Raw genomic sequence first — 21,276 nt, 5'->3', positions numbered from 1 at the left:
CGTTCGATTTTGAAATCACGTGTGATTTCAGACCAAATTGCACTCCACTCTGTTCAATTACCATTATCTAACATATTGCAGTCGGCTTAATAGTCGAAAGACTTCTTTCTTTCGACGTTTAGCGCGGCTGGATTATCGAAGCGTCGCCCGTCAACCCCTGTGCACACTGACGCTTTTTGATACGTGCTTGCGAAGAACCAATAAATCAGATCTTTATCATCAAAGTGCATTCCGAAAATATTAGGACACGAATTACGTCACCTTATAGTGTTTGTCAGTAGGCATTCAATCAGAGGTCAGTAATAAAGCGCTAAAGCAAATTTTTAAAAACTGATGTGTGGAGCATTAGCTTCGAATTAGCTTTCTGTAAAGGAAATTTGGGCCTTTCCGTTCCTGACTGGACGGGAATTGGCTGACTGGAATTGTCCCGAAAAATCCAAAGGACAAATTTTGTCAAGACAACTTTTTTTTTCGTCTGTCGCATTCGCATTAAGAATTTCAAAGCCGTCACATTCCGTCAGCCCCTGATCAGTTCATAAGACTGGCCAGCATATCCAGGATTTATCCTAAGTCGTTGTAAAATTTTAGAATCCCCGTGTCTTGCAGCAAAAGAAAATTTTTGCCTTCCTAGTAAACTGATTTCAGTTCAACTACACGCTTGTCGTAGCTCTTACGACAAATAGTCGACAAGTTTATCACAGTTTTGTTTATTTAGTCGATTTTGTTCAGGTGTTTTTGCCGCCGTTTCGGCATCAACTGACATATGACCGACGGAGTTATGACGGACCGTCATATGGGAAGATTTACTCATATCTCGTTTTTCAGACACTTGAGGAGTATATTTTGTAGAATTTGGTAAACCTTTTAAAAATGAAAGTGTGAACACTAGAGTAACACGGCGGAAATAAGTAAAAACACTTTTTGTTAACTTGAGCCAAAAGATGAAAAAAGGATATATAAGCATCTGAAAAATGTTAACCCAAATTTCCTTTTCTTTTCAAAACCATGAAACACCCATGTACCCCTTTTACCTGAAAAGCTTGGTTAAAAAATAATCTTTTGTTTGACAACAGAAAGGCAAAGAAAGGTATCAAAGGAAGGTGGCTGTTTACTGAATACGAAGTGCTTATTTTGTGATACAAAGAGAATGTGCCCAGATCGATCTCTGTTATGATATCCTCACAATCATGCTAAATTAAAACAACCGTAGGTCAGACAATTCATGTCAAAATTAGGAGGTACACTGGTAAGGGAGAGTAAATGGACGCATTGGTTAGACACACGCCCTGGTAGTTTGTTGATAACGACTGGTTTACTGGCATCAAGGGCAGTGTGCTTGCCGACGATAGGGAACCTAAAAATTGGCGGGAAATTAATCGCCTCTAAAGTGTACCTTGCAATATTATTAGAGCTCAAGTTTGGTTTGATAGTTTGACATGTTTAAATTTGTCGTTCAATTTTTGATGCCTTCGAATTCATTGACAACAATGCGTTGACTTCTGGAAGACTTGTGCAATCAATCGTTTGCCGGTATAAACAAGGATCTTTTGTTAGCCATTTTGTCACTATTGGAGGTCCTACTTACGATTATGCAGTAATTATCCTTCTTTTTCTTTGCATTTTGGAATATAAAGGCCTCAATGCTCCCAAAAATGATCATATGTGTGATAATTGAAAGCTGCTTCGAAACAAATCGCAAGATATAGCCGAAAATTCTTCCAGCGCAACGGAAACTTGCCCGATCCAGTGATAGACGTGACGCCGACTTACATGAATAATGGTGTCACGAGGTGTCACAAAATATCATCGATTGACCAATCACAGCGATAAAATAAAGCCATGTGATCCATCTACAATGTAGATGCTACTGCTACTCTGTAAGGCGCTTAGGAACATTGTGAGGCACTAAACGGGTGAGTATTGTAAGCTATTTGGCCGATTCCTGTTAAACTGAAGTTATTTAAGATTAACATTTAAAAGAGTCGATGACCGAAAGTTTTGGGAGCCTTCTTTTCTGAGGTTTTTAGAAGCAAAGCAAACAAGTTTGTTCGTTCGAGGCGATTGCAAACTCTGTGGCTGTAGGTCATATTCATTGTGCTCATGTTCATAATGCTATATTTACGTGCACAATTCCTGGTTAAATTTGAATATTGTTGGGTTCTGGTTCAGTTAAGGTTCAGTTATGTTTACCTCCTGCTTGGAGTGTTTTATTTATGTCTACACCACAATTGCACAAGCAATCTCCACCATGTGCGCGTATTTCAATGAGATAAATGGAAAACTTGCGATTTGTTTAACCTTTGCTGTACCGTTAAAAATCTGGAATCGACTGTAACAGTGTAATGTTGTTAATTTCTCAAGTGTGCTTTTTCTTGGAGACGCTGATTTATTCGCAAATCGAATGGCCGTCACTGAGCAGAGGCATTCCAATGGGGTCTTTGATGTCGCCTTCGTTTACTCACAGTGGCCTATTTGGTTGAGGTCAAATGTCGCGGTCGCCTTTTTCGCTCGAATGAAAATGTCGCTGTCATTCTAAATTTGGCAATACTGTAATTTCTGACTTGTGCTAGAGCCTGTAAGTGTTTTCCTTTCAACATAAGATGAACCACATATCAATTTCTATTGGCTTGATTAGAACTAAAAATTACATAGATCACCTCAAGTCTTCGTTTTCGAGTTTCATTGTAGATCAGTGGCCTAGCTTTTCCTAGCTCCCCTCACGTATGTATTCATCTTTACACATAGTCATACAAGAACACAATTCTTTTTTAGATGAACGTCATAATATCATTTGAGCAAGGTTGATTCAAACGTTCCGCCATTGTCGCATGGTATTCGATTGACCAAGTAATGCTGACAAGTTGTTTTGACGGGCCTGCGCAACTCCTACCATTCCCATGCAATTTAAAATCGTCTCTCTTCAGAATGTTAATAGCTCTGGCAAGAATATCTTTTAAATGCTCTCCTTACATATTGCTCATGAAGCCATTTGGTTTTGAATGAGGTGCCATTTCTTCATCGGTGTTATATTGAGGTTTGTTGTAAAGTGTAGCTGAAGAAAGAAAGGTAAAAAAAGACTCCTGCTATTCCCAAGGGATTTTGGAATCTTCCACCTTCAGACAAATAAATTACTCTGACCCAAATATCTTTGTAGGCCCGATGACAAGTTTTAGAGCTAGGGGGTGCATTTGAGGGCCTAATGTGTAAATTGATGGATGCCAAAGGCGCAATATTTTAGAGGGGGCTAAGTTCATGCTCCCCTGAAATTTTTTTGAAATTGGGTTGTGTGAGAATACATTTTGTGTGTTTTAAGGGCCGTTTTTGACTTTCTTTTGAATCACTGGTATCAAGTAAATGGAGTTAAGCAGCCCATGGGAAAGGAGGATGTGGGTACACACCCATTGCACCCCTTCCCTACAGGGCCTGCTTTGTCTTGTTAGAGCGTTGATGGGCCTGTGTGACTAACTATTCACGAGAAGTTTTGAACCTTTTTTCTTCAGAGTTAAGCCCTGACCAGCATATCCTGTTATGACTTTCTCTTGCAAGGTGATAATACGAATGGCATTGAATACTATATTATAAAGCAGTTGCATCATACCATAAGATCTGGATTTTTTTCCTATGTTTGCTGTCATGCTGGAAGCAAATTTTGGCCAATCTTGCGACTGAACTCATAACCAAGGGTACTTTGTTATTGTGTTCTGCCTTGAATTATTCATTTCACATTAGTATTTAAGTGCTGTCATTTGCGTGGAACACTGCACGCAGGCTGTTAGCTGGCTAGCCCACAGTCTGTGATCTTAATGTTTTTTAAGTCTCTCCATGAAATGATTGGTCATTATCAATTGATTGACACTGCTAAATCTTAATATAAATGTGCTACAACAAAAGCCATCATTTAAAGCACCTCGGGAATTATCTACAATTATTGCCCAGATTACCTTTCTTGTCTTTCCTTTAGTGACTTGTTTTGTCCTGTTTTACTCTTCAGAATGTGGTGGAATTTCTTCTTATCTTTCCCAATTTCATGCCAATATCAAAGGCAATACAGGAGTCTCCAGGTCTATTAATAATTTGCATTTGGTGTGCAAACACTTGTGTGAAACGCTATAACAGATGTATAATATGGCAATAGGTAACAAGAAACTGACTGTGGATGACAAGTATTGAATATTAAACACATGAAATGGCAATGTGGGCTGGAAATATCACATACACTGTCGTGGTCGCAATGTCTCCTGTCAAAAAATCAAAGCGAAAAAATTGCACTTTGTCTAAATTAAAAATGGATTGTGGCTGTCTCAAAATGTGGCTCCTTGTCTGTTAGTTTTTGTTTGCGGACAGTTCATTGGAACGAGATTGTCACCACATTTTTTAGTGTTTTCCTTTTTTCAAATAACATCAGATTTAGGGTATGTATCTTGCACCAATCAGATTGCCACATTAGGGCATGTATCTCACACCAATCAGAGTATCGCTTTTGCACTTTGGTTTGAGAGGTGTTCAAATTTCAATGAAGTAATGGGGGATTCGTAGAGAGAAGTTCATAAAATGGAATCATCTTTTAGAATGAGAAATGTTAGCTTTTCTGTGTTTTTAACATGTATTTTACCACGCTTTATGAGAAATATGATACAACTGGACCGATGAAAGATATCAGATTACCTGTAGAAAAGAAAGAGAGAAAATGGAGTCCTGTGCACTTAGCACAATCATGGTTATTGTTCCTTCACAAGGAGAGTGTGTGGAAAAATTTTGAATCAAATATTGCTTGAAGTATTGATGAATTGCACCAAACATTTTGATTTTTGCAGTTCTTTAACAGCAAGCTGTGTTGCAAGATTCGTGATTTGTTATGTGTGCCAATTATATTTTTCTGGTTGGTTGGCTCGGTGCTATCTCTAGATGAATGTCTGATTAAAACTAACTATGGACGATTTTGTGTATGTTTTCGATGCCTGGAGAAAGTGATCTTGTGGAGTCATTTGTGTTTGACCAAGAATGAATTCAGATACCATCATTAGAGTGTTTATTTGAATTTGTTATCTGGAATGAATGATTTATAGCGGTAAGTTAATATGATGTGATCTACTAATGTCAAAAATACATCAAGTCAAAGGAACAGTTTTGGTCTCAGTCTGCATTTTTGTTGACAAAATAAACACATACTGCTTGAAAAGATAGTATGGACCTGTGCAAAGCTGTCAATTGTTTCTTGAATGTTGCATGTGTCAAATATTCAATAGTGACATCTCATTTACATCTACATCTACTTTTATTACGTTGGTAAAATCTGTACAGGCATCACACCAACCAACTCGTGTGCAAAGCGAGAAGACTATGTGAAGGCTTGAAATTATATTAAGATCGATTTTGATCAAGAAATTAGCCTGGAATATTCCACAATAGTGCAAATAATTGTGAAAGCTGATGGCAGAAAAGCAATTGCATGATGCTCAATAAGTTGTAAAATGATGTCATCACATACCAGATGAAAAAACTCTTTAGATTCTCAGTCTGCATTTTGTACCCACTCTGCCGTCTACAGTTTGTACCTATAGTTTACAGTCTATGCAGTTTGCATTTTGTACTAACAGGTATCTGTGGCACCAATACAGTTTATTTTTGGGTACAGTTATTTGCACTACACACACAATCTACCACAAAATACCTGTATGTGAGTTAATTCAACATTTTTGTTCTTTTCTGCATTAATATTCTTCTTTCCTTTTGTGAAAATGTAGATGTCACTTACAATGGTTTAAGTAATCCACCCACCCCATAAAAATAACTCTTGCATGCATAGCATGCCTATGTTTTAGTAATGTCACTTGTGGGCAAGACCCCTTGGAAGGCCTCATTACTGCCATTGATATGATCCAGGTCTTGTCAAATAAGCTACCTGAAGGAGAAGAGTATGTCAATTGTTTGTTTTCATGTCTTTCAATGTGGCTCTTAAAAGTATATTATCTCTCACAGCCTGAGTCCTCCATAAGCAGAATATGACTGGGAGGGCAAGGGGAAGAAGTCGAGGGCGTGGGCGAGGTGGAGGAGAAGCATCACGGCCTGGAGATGGCGCTCAGCAAGTTGCACCAGTTGTTGGACGTGGGAGATCCCGGGGTCCCCCACCAGGCCAAGTTCCACAACAGCAGCGACCAGTGGCACCTCCTATAGAGGCCATGGCTGGGATGAGCATGAAAGAACAGAGGCCTCGTGTGCAGAGTACATCTGGTGCTCAAGAACAAAGACCACCACGTCTGTCAAGAGATGTGGACGACAATGTTAATACCAAGCCAGCTCACCTTATCGATAAAAAGGGAAACACTGGATCAAGCATAGACTTGGTGACCAACCACTTCAAACTAAGAACCACAACAAATTTTGGAGTTTACCAGTACAATGTGAGCTTCAATCCGGAGGTTGAGGCAAAACGTGCTCGGATTGCTATACTTTCCAGCCAGCGTGATCTTATCGGGCCAGTTCGTGCATTTGATGGCATGATTCTTTATTTGCCAAGACGCCTTTCAGAAATTGAAACAAGGTGCAACATTACCCGGCCACAAGGAGATGTTGTCCAGATGACCATAACGTTTACAAATGAAGTTGAACCAGGTTCTCCATCTATGCTGCAGTTATACAATATAATTTTCCGAAGGTTTGTTAAGTTTTCCATGGATTTGTTTGGCTTTGATGTTGTTTTGTTTGTTTGTATGTTTTGTTTTTACTTGAGCTAGTATATTGTCCACAATGTGATGAAATGAAACGAAACTTAAACAAGTTATTGGTTGAAGTTCAGTCATGTGAGGAAACCCTTTATTATTGTAGAAACTTGTTTATAGCAACTTTGAAAATCCACTTGTGAAGCTTGAATAATTGACAAGATCTCAAGATACTGAAAATGAAAAATATTGGCTGACCAATGCAACAGGTCTTGAACCAGGTTTTTGGCATGGTGTAGTGAATGTGAGAGCTTTTAAAAACTGATTGTGACAAATATCTGTTTCCTGCAGGATTCTAAAGGACATTGGTATGCAGCAAGTAGGGCGAAATTATTACAACATTTCAAAGCCAATTGAAATTCCGAAGTTTGGGTAAGCAGGTGTAGTGCATGTTAATTGAAGTTTTCTCTAAGAATTTTAAAAAAAAAAATATGACAATCTGAATTTAATGTAGTTGCTTGTGTAAGTTTCACACTTGAGTATTAAGGTGCTGTTGATTGCTCAAATCAATTTTAATTTTACCTAGGTTGCAACTTTGGCCTGGTTATTCTACCTCAATCTTGCCATATGAGACAGACATTCTCTTGTCTGCAGATGTTTCACATAAAGTACTGAGAACTACAACTGTTTTAGAGTATCTTTATGAGCTATATGAACGCATGGGTCAGAGAGGGAATTTCCACATGGAGGCCACAAAGAAGCTTGTAGGCCAAATTGTTCTGACAAGGTATTGTGAAACAATTCACAGTGATTCCGTGAGCAGTTGAACCTAGATAATTCAGATTTTTTTATTGTGTAGACTTGATTCCCTGGTCCATTCTTTTCTTTGTAAACATTGATTAGTCACATTCAATGTCTGTAACAACTTTTTCTTATCAAGTGAAGCAGATGTACTGAATCAATGTTGAGGTAATTCCATTACAACAGCTTCGATGAATGAATTAGCCATAATATACTGTACATACTGTAGCAGCCTGAAACAAACTGATTTATGTGAGCATTTTAAGTAGTAAAATGTTTTTTGGCTTGGGAAAATAAATATTTTTGGGTTGAAGGTAAGACACAAAGGGAACCCTAAAAAGGAACAACAAATTTGCGGTATTCAATTGTTGGTGCGAAAGTCAATTTTTTTTTGGTTTATCATTCCTTTATTTTTTGCAAAGAAAATCTGAAAGCTGAAAGCTTTTCAGGTGTCATTGTGTTAGTAAGGTGTAAATCTGCCCTATACAGTTTGCATATTGCCTAATGTCAACCATATATGGAAGTGGTCAGGTCACTTTCAAGGGGTGATAGCCCCGGGAATATGAGCTTAGGTCATAAGTGCTTCTGTAATCTGCCACTGAACAGACCTATGGCAACATAGAATGTACTAGTGTGATGATAAACAGCAAATAATTGTCAATGGTGACATCATCAATTTGTGTCTGATTGGGTAAAGCCTCGTGTTTGGGAGAAGATAACACTTTCAAATTACCAGGAAATACATGGTGTCTTCAATTTGCTAAACTTTACTTGCATTCCTCATTTCAGGTACAACAACAAGACATACCGCATTGATGACATAAATTGGGAAATATTCCCAACCAACACCTTCCATGGAAGGTTCAAGGGAGTAGAAAGAGACATCACCTACGTGGAATATTACCAAGAGGTACAGTTTTGATACTTATTGTTAAATACCTTTAATAACTTTTTTAGTTTTATTTTATTCTACCTGAATATCAGGGTGTTTTATGATATCTCAAGGTGGTTTAAGTAATGTGTGCTTATTTGAAGACTTACGACAAGGAAATCACAGATATGGAACAGCCACTACTTGTTAGCCGTCTGAAGAGAGAGGTGAGTTTGTTTTTGTTCCCTCTCTAGTTTTTGTGGCATACACCAGAGGTTGCCAAGAAATAGTTAAAGCAGGCAGTCATGGCCTAAAATGCACTCGGCCAGCTAGATAATAAAATTATTCCCTTGATAGGCAGCTAGGCCTCCACTAGTGAAGAGCCATTGCCTTTGTATTAAAGGCTTTTAGAAGGAACTTTACTGCTTTTTAATTCTCTCTTGCATTATAATCTTTTGCACAAAATTTCCCTTTTATAGCCAGGACAGAAGACCAGAATCCCCAGTGGTGAACTTCTTCTGGTACCAGAATTGTGCTTCTTAACAGGTGACACTCTCTCAAATAAGAAACCAGTGAAAATGTACACTAGTAATGTTATAATGACAATAACATTACCTTACTAGTTCTAAAAATTGATGCAATTAAGTGTTAGCTCCTCCTTTTTGTTGTTTGGGTAGATTATGTTGGTCATTTATCTATTCTCATTCATCCTCAAGCATCTTTTACAGGGCCAATCTGAAATCCACTTAATGTGAGATTGCCTCTTGTATAATAGTTTTTATTAATGTATAGATTTAGCCAAGCCTGAAAGTGAAGCTCTTCTTAGTTTATTTTCCTGCCCTTTGTTGTAATTAAAACTGTAATAAAACTCTTCAGCACAAGCTGTCAAATGGGTTCTTCAAGGTGATTTAGGAGGGTGGAGAGTTGATGGGGTCTGGAACCAAGGGACAATGTTCTCATAACTTTTAAAGCAATCAACATGCATATTAGTCAGTGGTATTTTCAAGCAGCTGAGGACCTTTGTTGTTGTTACAGATGTTTTGAACAAATTTTCAAGATGGTGACTGTTTTCTTCTTTAGATATAGTGTATGATGTCAGCATCAGTGGAAATTCTATCCTATTGAGGGTGACTGATAATTTTGGTGTGGGAAAATAAATAAAAGTTGAAAGGAAAGTTGGTTAAAAAAAACTTTGAGTTAAGACATCACCAGTCAATTGAAGAGTATATGCATGAGAAAAGTGAGTCAGTAAAACCAAAACACCAGAATTGTATTATTTATTATATATTTAATTATTATATATTATATCTTCTTTTGAAGTTGCCAGGCATGACTGCTTTCTCAGCCATTTTTCTCTAATGCTTCAGCCTCCTGTTATAAGAGCAGAAAATTATAAAGAAAAGTCATATTAAATTTGAGTTTAAACCTGCTATTTTTTACTGATAGTGACTGTTATAGGTAAATATCCAGAGGAGGATAAAAAGTAAGATTTGGTCTGCACAACTCTCTTATTTTTATTTTTTAACCTAAGGCATTTATATTATAGCGTTGTGCATTAAGTGGTCACATATCAGTCTAGTTCACTCCTTTTTACAGCTATCTTCAGCTGAAGGTTAACAAAACTTCCCAAAATGTGCTTTAACGATAGTTTCTCAACAAATTTAGAGTTTATAATCACTTATGAAATTCTGACATTTTAACTCAATGAATTCACCAGAATATATCTGGGAAGGTTACAGAAACTGACTCGTGAATTCTTGCTCTTGAATTCGAAACTTTAAGGCAACAATTATTTACTTTGACCATGTGCACACCAGTGTGCTTGTGAGCTCAATTTGCCAGATCCCTGTTTGAATACATGATCACTGCTCAGATGCTTCGTGCAAAATGTACTGACAATCAATTTCAGAGATCAATTCTTTAGGTTACAGCATTAGGAGAAAATTATTGAACTGCAAGCATGTTCATCATAACCTGAGCATCCAGTATGCCTCGAAATGTTGTGCAAAGGGAAATTGGCTCCATGTTTTGTGAGACAAAGCATTTCCTGAAGTTTTATGGTCTTCAATTCTCAGATGTTTGACAGGTTCTCTCATGACAATATTGTCAAAATCATGATACTGCGTCAGACTTATGTAAACATGAAAATGACTGACATCCATCTCATTTTAATTCAGTTTTTGGAAAGTACACATCTTCAACAAACGGCGATTTTTTGAGTGAATAAAGGAAACCCTGTGATAGTTAACTGAAGAGAGAATTGTAGAAATTGCTCACCCTGTTCACTATCATTTTCACCCTTCCATTATGTAATGGCTGAAATAGTGACCACAATGCAGTTGGCCTGGCATGCTGAAAGTTGCACCTTGTATGGTGGGTCGTATGGTCATAAGTCCTAATTTTTTTACTTGATGGGTTACTATTTTCTATAATCATGGGGCTACACTGTGCACACTGCAAGCTCTGATATTATTATTCTTATAATTATTATTATTTCCTTCGCCCCCATAATGTTTTTTCCTAGCATTGCCATGTGTTCTTAGTTTTAAATGGAAATTAATCTCCCTTCAACAGTTTATAGTTTATATATTATTTTGTCCCCACTGGCCCAGGTTGAACATCTTTCTTTTTTATAGTTGTAGTATGATGGCCCATGGTTTTAATATAGAAAACTCTTTTGTAATTTTTCCTTAATAGGGCTAACCGATGAGATGCGTAATGATTTCAGTATGATGAAGGATCTGGCAGTTCACACCCGTGTAGATCCTATGGCACGCAACAAGTCCTTGATGACGTTTATTGACACAATAAGCAGGTACATCTGATGTAGTTGTGTAAGTCAGGGTGTGCATTTCTCCTTGTGAAATGTTTTATGCAGGTATCATGACAGGTGAAGTTTGCTGACAATAAATGTCCTTTTCTTGGAATGAAAACACCCTATTATGACTTTGTTGGTACTGTGGGTGCATTTTGTAGGCTAAAATATATTTTTGCATATTTCAAACTGTTTTGTTGAAATCTTTCTCAGTTCTTATATATCAGTCAGTTCGAAGCTTCCACACCCCATGTAATTGGCATATAATTTTTTTCATTGCCCTCCAAAATTATAATGATAGCAAATCAGGATATATTCTTGGACAGAAAAATGGTTTGGGCTGTTATCCAAGTCATTTTAACCCTAATAGCTTGAGCTAACCTGACTAAGTGGGGCCAAAACATAAAGCCTTATTGTTTTGTCATTTTAGTCTCTCAAAAAGGCTTTAAATTTTTCTCAATGAAATAAAATCTTTCACAGGGTTAACCATATTGAGTTCATGTGTAAGTCCTTTTACAGGAAAATTGGCTCGGAAGTGGCAGTAATGTGTTAGTAAACTTCTTCCCAGAAACAGGGCATGGCTTTTTTTTTTTTTTTTTTTGGGGGGGGGGGGGGGTCTGTTTCAGTCGTACAGCCTCTCCTTTAAAAGAAATTATTTACATCAGACATTAAGGATATCAATTTTTTTTTTAAACAGCCCTATCTTGGGAAACCCCGGTTTAGGTTGATTTGTAAAAACACATTTTATCTTTCCATCTAAGTATTTTGAATGCAGATAAAAACCAAGTTATCAGAAAACAGTTATTTTAGATGTAGAAATTGCTTTAAATTGCAAAAGAAAGAGCCATGTCAAAGTTGTGTAGTGTTGGAAGATGCAGGCAATTATTATAAATCATGTGAGTATTCTAATATCCTGGCATTTCTTGAGATTGAATTGATTATCTAAATTTATTTTAATGTCTTATTAGATCAGTTTCAATGGAAATAGATTCAGTTTTACTAGTGTGTTCCTGAATGAAATTGAAAAAATACAAATGTTTAATTAAATGGTTTTTGGTATGTGTAATTAAACAGCCTTGAGCCCTTTAGTGACACATTTTAGTAATTGTTGATCATTTTTCCTCATAAAGTAATCCAGATGCATCAGCAGAATTGTCTGGATGGAATTTAGAGGTAAGCTTATAGCCATTTCAAGAAAGTGATAATTTTGTAATTAAATGTAAAAGTAAGATGTTTTCACTCTACAATAAAGATCGCTTTAAAAAAATTAAAATAAAAAAAATAGAGTCCCTCTAAAAAGAATAACTCCTGACTAAGGGTGCTCAAGTTCACCCATGCTACCACTGAATTATGGAAAGCATTCGGGTGAAGGACACAGTCATCAGGTTCCTGATTGATGCATGCTGCTTACTGTATGAACAAGATAAAAGTTGGCTATAAAAAGATGGTAAATATTTAGCTTGATTACCTGAAAAATTTGACTGGTCTAGTTTTTTTAGAGTTATTCTTAAAAAAAGACAATATATGGTTATTTACTGTGCAATGTGTTTGTTTTTCTTGTCTCATCAATTTCAATTTAAGCAAAGGTATGCAGAATACTATTAAGGAGTCAGTGGGTTGATTTATAATAAATGGTCACTTGATGCAGAGTTTGGTAAAATTGCACAAAATCCCTCCATTGCACCTTCTGTGAAACAATTTCAACCACATGACAGCCAAATGCATATAGATGTACATCTTAACATCTTCATCTTTCACGTTTTTCATTAAGTAGAATGAATACATAAGCATGGATAGATAAGGAATTTCTCCTCCATCTCTACAAGCAACTCTAGTATTTTGTTTATTTATAAACACCATAAACCTTTACTAGTAGAGTAAAGTTATTGTGGTTAGTCCTTAGCCATTCATTTGTTGACCTGAAAGAAGGGCAATAGGCAAGTGATCTGTTAGTAGCTGACTGGCAATATCAACACCTATAAAAACATTAATGTAAGTTTACATGTGTGCAGCTGCTGCTTTCCTCCAGTAATATCATAATTGGGTTTTCGTTGCAGTTTGAGAAAAGGACTCTTCAGATGTCAGGAAGAGTTCTTCCTCCAGAAAAGATTTTCCAGAAGAGTAAGAGTGTAAGTTGTTTTATGAGTTTGAGTTATTTTTTGCTGTCAAGAAGTTTTCCAGGTAGAGCTTTATTTCTATTCAGAGTTCATGATTTAATGTAATTTTTCATTTTGCTTTCAGTTTTCGTATGATCCAAAGACTGCTGATTGGTCAAGGGAAATGCGAGGAAATCCACTTCAAAGCACTGTAAATCTGGACAGCTGGCTTCTTATATACAGCAGCAGGGACAGTGGAAATGCAAAAGATTTTGCACAAACTTTGAACAAGGTTTGCGGTCCAATGGGCATCAAAGTCTCAAAATCTGTTGAGTAAGTCTCAATTTGTGTTTAAGATGTTGGTCACAACTGTGTATGAGTTTGGGCTGTAATGTCAAAATAGCCACCTTTGAAGTAAGTTTTGATCTCCATTCTAGCCTCTTGGAAGTTTTCAGAGTTCATAGTTTTAAATGAATGTAAGATTAACTGCATTTTGATTGTTGTTTGTCAGTTTATTTTTTCCTTATGGTCAGTTCATAAAGGGGGTTTTTTTTTTGTTCTTTTCTTCGTGGGCCAAATGTTGCCAAGTTTTTTTGTTGTTCACCTCAAACAAAGTATTTATTTTAACTACAGTTTCTGAAAAACATTTTTGTAAAAAATTGAAATGCACTTGAGTTATTTACAAAAACTTTTTTCCAAACTGAATTCTTTAAGCTGCCAAAGCATTCCCAATTGGATGAAGAATAGCTGCAGAATAGCTTTCCACATACCATTGTTTTATTGGCAATGACTGCAAGTGGGCAGTCATTGCTGCTATGGCAAACATGAGTGCAGCAACCTTTAACAAGGGCATTTTGTAAATCCCCCTGAGTGCCTAACAGCATGCAGAATTTAATGGAGAAAATGTAGAAAATTTTCATTTCCTCTAAGACCTTTGATTCTTATAGAGAATAGTTCTTAAGGTGTCCTTTTTTCACCCTCCCTTGACAATTTTTTCTCTATCTCTCTCACATTAAAATGTGACTTTCCAATAAATACATCAAAATTACTTTGAGACTTCTCAGTGTATAAATTTCATGTATGGTTTTTTTTTTTAATAAAAACAACAGTGGCAACCTAGATCCTCTCTATGTTTTCCATAGCCATTGGCCAGCAATTGATACTGGTTCTGCAAAACTTTGGTAATGGATGGAACAATTAGCTTTAAGCCTTGCAAGTCAGTTAAGGCATAAAGTGTATTTTTTTAGTGGTCACAATTTATTCTTTACTTTTCTTTAGATGCCAGCTCAATAATGACAGAACTGAAAGTTACCTAGAGGCCATTAAAGGTAACTTCAGTGATTCACTTCAGATGGTAGTAACTATTTTGACAACAAACCGCAAAGACCGCTACGATGCCATTAAGAAGTTGTGTTGCTTGGAAACCCCAGGTAAATTTTGTAACTGTCTTTGGTGGAAATAGTTTTTAATGATTTAAATAAAACCAGTTTCAGTCGAGAACATCAAGTGTTCTGTTTCTCTGGGTTTATCAGACAGGTCTTTGATTTATATGTGCATGTAACTGCATGGGCCCTGACAAGGGCATTTTTGGGAAAACCTTGGAATTATAAGAGAATCTTATACGTAATGGCCCAAGGCATTTGCAATTACTTGTTTATCACATTAAGGGGAAAATATTTTTAGGGAATTGCTTCCTGCACCATGTCCAAGGAATGAAGCCCTTTCGATACTGCTACAAACGTCAAAAGAAGCATAACTTACCAATAAATTCAATGAACATTTTCTTCTAAAATACAGTCAACAACATTACACTGCTTCATTCATTTAAATTGCAATCAATAATTATTGTTGCAAACAGCAAAAAGGCTCAATCAGCATCAGGTAATTGTTCCCTCTTGATTACCAAAAGTTCCATCATGATTAAGAAAAGAATGCCCTCTGTCCAATCAGCATTCAATAATTTTGCCCTGCATGTGATAAGTGTGTTAATCATACTTTGTTTATGAGGGATTTAAAAACAAGCCGGTGACTGTTGGATTTCCACTGGCCACTTGATAACATGTCGCTAGTTACTCTGGTCAAAAATTGTTACTTTTTACTTTTTGGCCCTGTATGAACTTTTCACAGCTACCTACTTTTTCAGAGTCTGGTGCCTGGTATGTCATTTATCAACCCAACAATGGAAGTGGACTACAGCCTCTCTATTTTAAGCCGTAAGGCTATTAATGCCTCCTTATGTTGCTGGTTGATTTAATTAAAGTATGTCTAACCACCAATTCTTGGCGGAAGTTTGGATTTTTAGTTGTTTTCCTGTTATTTATTTCAGTTCCATCCCAGGTCATTGTTGGCCGAACCATCTCAAAGAAGAATATGCTAATGAGTGTATGCACCAAAATTGGCATCCAGCTAAACTGTAAACTTGGTGGTGAAGCTTGGGCTGTCGAAATTCCTGTATGTTAACTCTTTTTACATGTACATCCAAGATCAGATTTTGAGATGTATCAGATTAACACCTTCTACCAGATTACTGGGTGGTTGCAAAGTATTTAATTGGTTGAAAAGGTGTGGAAATTATGATGAAGTCTTGAAAAATGGGAAGGGAAGTAATGTGTTTATCACATCCATGCTAAAGCCTTTTTCGTTGATCACAGACAATAACTAATTTTGAAGTAAGCTTGTCAAACAGCACTAGTGTGAGTTTAGTTGACATTGCCAATGCTTTGTTTTCAACGGCATGATAGTTAAGTTGGTCCTCATCCAGGCAGCTAGGTGCAGAAAGATTTTTCTACTCAGGCACCTGGTTGAGAATAGCTATTTATGTTTCATTATCAGATGGAACAATTTGGTTGCCAAAAAGACTTAATTGGTGAATTTTGCCTCAAGGTGATTCCTCAGAGAAAAAAGTTATTTCATGCTCAAATGTTCCCTACCAATGTCTGTTTTAAAAAAATACAATTTAAAAGATAGGTTACAGTGCTTGTTTAATAGATATGGTGAGCCAAACTTACCCCACTTATAACTGTTCTGGCACCAATCATGCGCTTCATTTTAACGGTTCACGGTACATTTTTAAGGTACTGGAAGCAAGGGCATTAAAAGTAAAATTTGAAAAACACTTGATAGGTAGAAAGTCTTGAGCACATGGAACAATTTGATATATAATATGTGAAAAATTACACAACTTTAAACAACAACGACTCAAAACATTTCTCCAGTTGTTGCTTTGAAGATCGTAATTTGCATTAACAAGTAACAGGCTTTTGGAAAATTTTTTGCTATATCTTTTTTTTTTCCCTTTAATGAATTTTTAAAATTTTTCTTATTTAATGGGGATGATTTGTTCACCAAAATTATGCAATAAAAATATTGGTCACTGTGCTCATTTACAAGCTAAAGACCATCATTATGGTACGTGTATTAAACAACATTACTGCTCCCGCTTATTTGCCTGATTGAGTCATTTTTATGTGCAGTACAGGATGCACAGTGAAATACCGAGGAATCACCTAAAGGCAAAATGTGGAAGTTTTGAATGTGTGTGTCTGCTTAAAATGTATCCCTATGTGGACAAAAGCGTGAAAAGAGAGAGATAGAAAGAACATTCCACTGGTTATGATTAAGACGAAACTTAGTTGAAATTCTGCCTCAAGTGAACAATGAAATGCACATAGTTCTGCAAATAATAATAAATAATAGATACTTTTTAAAACACAGTGGGCTATAATGATAAAGAAAGTTGTAGGTATGAGAGAATGATTATTTGCTGATTTTGTTCTCATCCCTCTTACATTTTCTTCTAAATTGACATAACTGTTGTTAATTTTCAATTCCATGGAGTAACTTTTTCCTTTTCAGATGAAGAGGACTATGGTGATAGGAATTGACACTTATCATGATAGTCTGCAGAAGGGCCGCTCTGTTGGTGGATTTGTTGCAAGTACAAACGCTACCCTCACAAAGTGAGTAATCCCTTTTTCCCTTATTTTATTATTGTTTCTATTATTATTATTATTATTATTATTATTATTATTATTATTATTATTCTCAGTTCTGTTTTGGCGGGTGGAAGATGACAGCTTCATTAATAACTTGCCAGAAACATCTATTTAGCAATCACAAAATTATTGGCTTAGTGGATCCATATTTAGGCATTGACTGGTAATTGGCAATTGAGGATTGTGGGGATGGCCTCTTAGCTAACTGGGGTGTTGGACAAACTTTGTGGACATTTATCAGCACAATTTATCTATGGGGTCTTGTTTGGTCTGCCAACCAGACCATTCCTCTGACCCCTACCTAAGATAATGACTGACCTAATGCCTTTACTGTTATTATTTTTTTAGGTATTATTCAAGGGTGACTTTTCAACATACGGGAATGGAGCTAATTGATGGTCTAAAGACTCTTATGACTGGTATTTCAGTTTGCATCTTCATTTTCATATTTTTTGTGTTTCACTAACAGTAACATGAGGTGTCATTCCTGGACTGTGTAGTCAAACTTCAGGGGTTTGTTTGTTGGTTGGTTTTGCTGGCCCGTTTTTTTGTTGTTGATGTTGTTGTTTTTGCATTTTTTTTCTTAGAAAAAGTTGCTTAACCTTTAATCCCAATTGCATTTAGGGACCCTTCAGTCTTGAATCACAATTTTGTTATGAATGAATTTCATTTAACCTGCTGGTTAGAATCAATCAATCATTGGACAGAATTTTGGTTACTCTTGTATTAAGGTTTTGAAAGAATTGATGGTTCGGAAGGAGGCTTAGACCATGGATTCTTTCCTGTTTTGAAATCTCAGTGTGGACATATGAAGTGTTCACTTGACATGTTCACGAGGGGTCTTCTCTGTATAAATCCTGCCTTAAGTGTTGTTTTCTGGGAGCCAGTATTTATTTCCACTTTTCATTCGATTCTTTTTTCTAAACAGCACAATTTGGATGAAACCAACAGTATGAAATTTAAGGAATCAGAATTAGATTGAGCTGCACAACAAAATTCAAAATGTGGTTGCTGTTGAGAATGATAATCAGCTATATGCTCATTTGAAGTTAGGCAACAATGGAAACGAATGGCAAATCACAATATTGCTACGCTTTATCTTCAATTTCACAGCTGCTCTCAAGAAGTACAGGGATCTGAATGGTGGCTTGCCAGATAGAATCATTGTTTATCGTGATGGTGTTGGTGATGGCCAGTTGAAAACTGTTGTAAACCATGAAGTTCCACAACTGAAAGCATCCTTCAAGGATCTTCCAACAGATTACTCGTAAGAAGTTCAAAATTTATGTATGCGTAGTAATTGAAATGTTTTCTGATAGAATTTGGATTCATGCTGACGCTACGGAAGTCCTTAAAATTTTAATTCAGTTTCAACTTTAATTTTGTACTGTAACCATGACCTTGTTTGAGTTATGATATGATAAAAAGTTTACATGTGGAAAATAACTTTTTTTGTATTTTTTTAAGTTGCTTACAACAAATCAGGTACTTATCTGTGGTAAAAGACAGCCTGTTATTTCACAATCTGGTGCTCGAAATTAGCCTTAGCAATTTAAGCAATATTTGTAATTACGATAACTTGAACCGTTATTATTGTTTAGACCGAAATTTGCAGTGGTCATAGTGAAGAAGAGGATCAGTGCAAGAATCTTCCACCAAACTAGTGTTGACGCTCTGAGCAATCCACCTCCTGGCACTGTAGTTGACTCGGTTATCACAAAGAAGCAGTGGTATGCCTCAAATTAAAAGCAGTCAAGATTTTAGTTTTTTTGAAAATTTTAGCCCATGAAAATCACAGTGGTTAGAATATGGCCTTGTTTTTCTTATAAGGTATGACTTTTTCTGTGTGAGCCAGTCAGTTCGTCAAGGAACGGTGTCACCAACCCATTACAATGTGATCGAAGACAGCACTGGTCTGTTGCCAGATCACTTCCAGCGCCTCACTTACAAGCTAACACATCTGTACTATAACTGGCCGGTGAGTTAAATCTCTAATTTTTTTTTTTTTTAGTTGATAGTTGAGGCTGATAACTTTGTTGTGACACAAGTATGTACTTGTTGCATTGGGAGGGTAATTATTGTGACGAGAAGTGAGGAAATAGGAAAACCAAAGACCAATATGAGACAAAGAAAGAAACACTTGTTTTGTAAGAGAGGAGACTGATAAATAAAAGTATGGTGATAAAAGTGGATTACTCAACAGATTTAAGGGTGTGAATCAGGTCAAAGTTTTCTTTCAAAAGGGTTGAACTACTATTGACTTGGAAGTGTTTTATTTAAACGCTCACCCCTAATAAGAATTAGGTAGCCAAATCTTTTTATTCCATGGTTAAATATTTCTATTGCGCATACATTTCTAATCAAAGTTCTTAACCTTTTTAGGGAACCGTACGCGTACCAGCTCCTTGCCAGTACGCCCACAAATTGGCTTTCCTAGTTGGACAGTCACTCCATAAGCCTCCCCATATTGAACTCGCCGAAAAACTGTTTTTCCTCTAATGGTAGATGTCTGCCGTGGAAAAGTGTTAAACTTCGTTTCGGTTTTCTCTGCTCTTCATATCACCGTTAGTCCTAATGAAGGACAAGATGACAGTTGTTGCGTTTTGTTGGAAATTTGATTGAATACAGTTAATATAAACGGAGGGAAGTTATTCATCGGAAGTTATTCATTACAGCATGGAGACACTTTTTCCTCTCTTAGGGAAGAAAATTTAAACCCATTTACTCCGTTACTTGATCACTTTTTTGATCACATGTTTCTATTTTCGCAGAAATACTATTAAATTGTTGTTTTGAACATTGTTCAGGTTTGATAATATTGAAGGAGACAATTTAAGAACAAGTCTCTGTGAGAATCAAACATCTTGGGGAATGAAAATTTTTAACCCCCTTTCAAATTTTGCATGCAGTTAGGAACTTAAGGGGATGCACAAAAACGCCTTTTTATAGGTCGCAGCACTGTTGTTGCCATGGTAACAACGGCTCCTTGTTCGAGGCCTGGGGCCCCATTTTCATATAAAAACGTAGCAAAAAAAGAGTGAAATGTTTATTTCTCTATCTCAAGCTAAATACAACATTACAAATTGGCACTTCTACCATACATAGTGACATCATTCGTCTTCACTTTGATACATTTAATTTTCCCAGGGAGTGAATGTAAACACACCAATAGATTATTTATCTCCGTACTGTTTCGGTCATTTTTGTTGTCGGGATAAACAGGGAAAACGTTTATCTGAATTTCTCCAAAAGTGCACCGATTCTGGAACTGAAACTTTCCACCTAGCTGGTTAAATATTATAGTTTTTAAATATGTAAAAATCTCTGCGGGCCTGCCTCTACTTTATTTAGCTTAAAATCAGATTTTGCATTATTTGGCGATGTTTAAATCTAATGTTCTCAACAACAAACGTTTCAGACGAATGAAAAGTGCGAGGCTTTAAAAGAATGTTATCTTATGAGCAATATCCCGAAGAGAAATCTCGCTTCTGGTTGTCATCTTTTAAAAAAAACTGATCAACCTTCATGTAGGACAACTAGACGTAACTACAAACATACCTCAAATCGTGTGCATATCATCCAAATTCCGAGTACTGCACCTTCTTTCGTTGGAACTTGCGCAATCCGAAATCCTCTAAAGATACACTGTTATACTTGTGTGTTATTTGAAACATATTGAAGTCGGCTGATCTACACGAAAGTATCCTTACACCGGTCAGTTGTCATAAACATCTACGTCATCACGATGGAGTGACGCTGTATTTCTCCCTGAAGTTTCATCGTTAACTACGTGGGGTATTCACTTTTCACTGTTCCCTCCTACGACTTGATGAAACAAACCCTCCTATTCTTGGATTGAGTTTGAAACGAAGACATTGAACTATTTGATGTGGTTTGAAAATTAGGCGACATAACATGGGGAATACTTAAAGTACACTTAATTGCATCCATTTTGAAATCATGGGGGATCCTTGCAATCTGATTAGTACTCACCGGGACCGGGCTGCGCTTTACTCACGAATCGCACCAACTCCTGCTC

General features: G+C 36.5%; 1 protein-coding gene across 1 annotated transcript; it reads left to right on the top strand.

The window, feature by feature from the left end:
* The first annotated feature begins 1,772 nt into the window (after positions 1–1,772).
* LOC131799549 (piwi-like protein 1) lies at positions 1,773–20,342 on the top strand. Its single transcript, XM_059117267.2, has 19 exons — positions 1,773–1,913; positions 5,980–6,655; positions 7,011–7,091; positions 7,246–7,446; positions 8,250–8,370; positions 8,496–8,558; positions 8,811–8,877; positions 11,029–11,146; positions 12,277–12,319; positions 13,204–13,275; positions 13,388–13,575; positions 14,521–14,672; positions 15,569–15,693; positions 17,098–17,201; positions 17,586–17,656; positions 18,351–18,504; positions 18,839–18,967; positions 19,068–19,215; positions 19,620–20,342. Exons 2-19 carry the CDS (start codon positions 6,003–6,005, stop codon positions 19,734–19,736), a joined length of 2,607 nt encoding a protein of 868 aa, XP_058973250.2. The 5' UTR covers positions 1,773–1,913; positions 5,980–6,002; the 3' UTR covers positions 19,737–20,342.
* Positions 20,343–21,276: the final 934 nt, after the last annotated feature.

Source organism: Pocillopora verrucosa, chromosome 2 (genome assembly GCF_036669915.1).
Source record: "Pocillopora verrucosa isolate sample1 chromosome 2, ASM3666991v2, whole genome shotgun sequence".
In the NCBI taxonomy this organism is placed as follows: domain Eukaryota; kingdom Metazoa; phylum Cnidaria; class Anthozoa; order Scleractinia; family Pocilloporidae; genus Pocillopora; species Pocillopora verrucosa.
The sequence above is the reverse complement of the archived record's forward strand: the minus strand, read 5'-3'. Positions and strand labels throughout refer to the sequence as shown.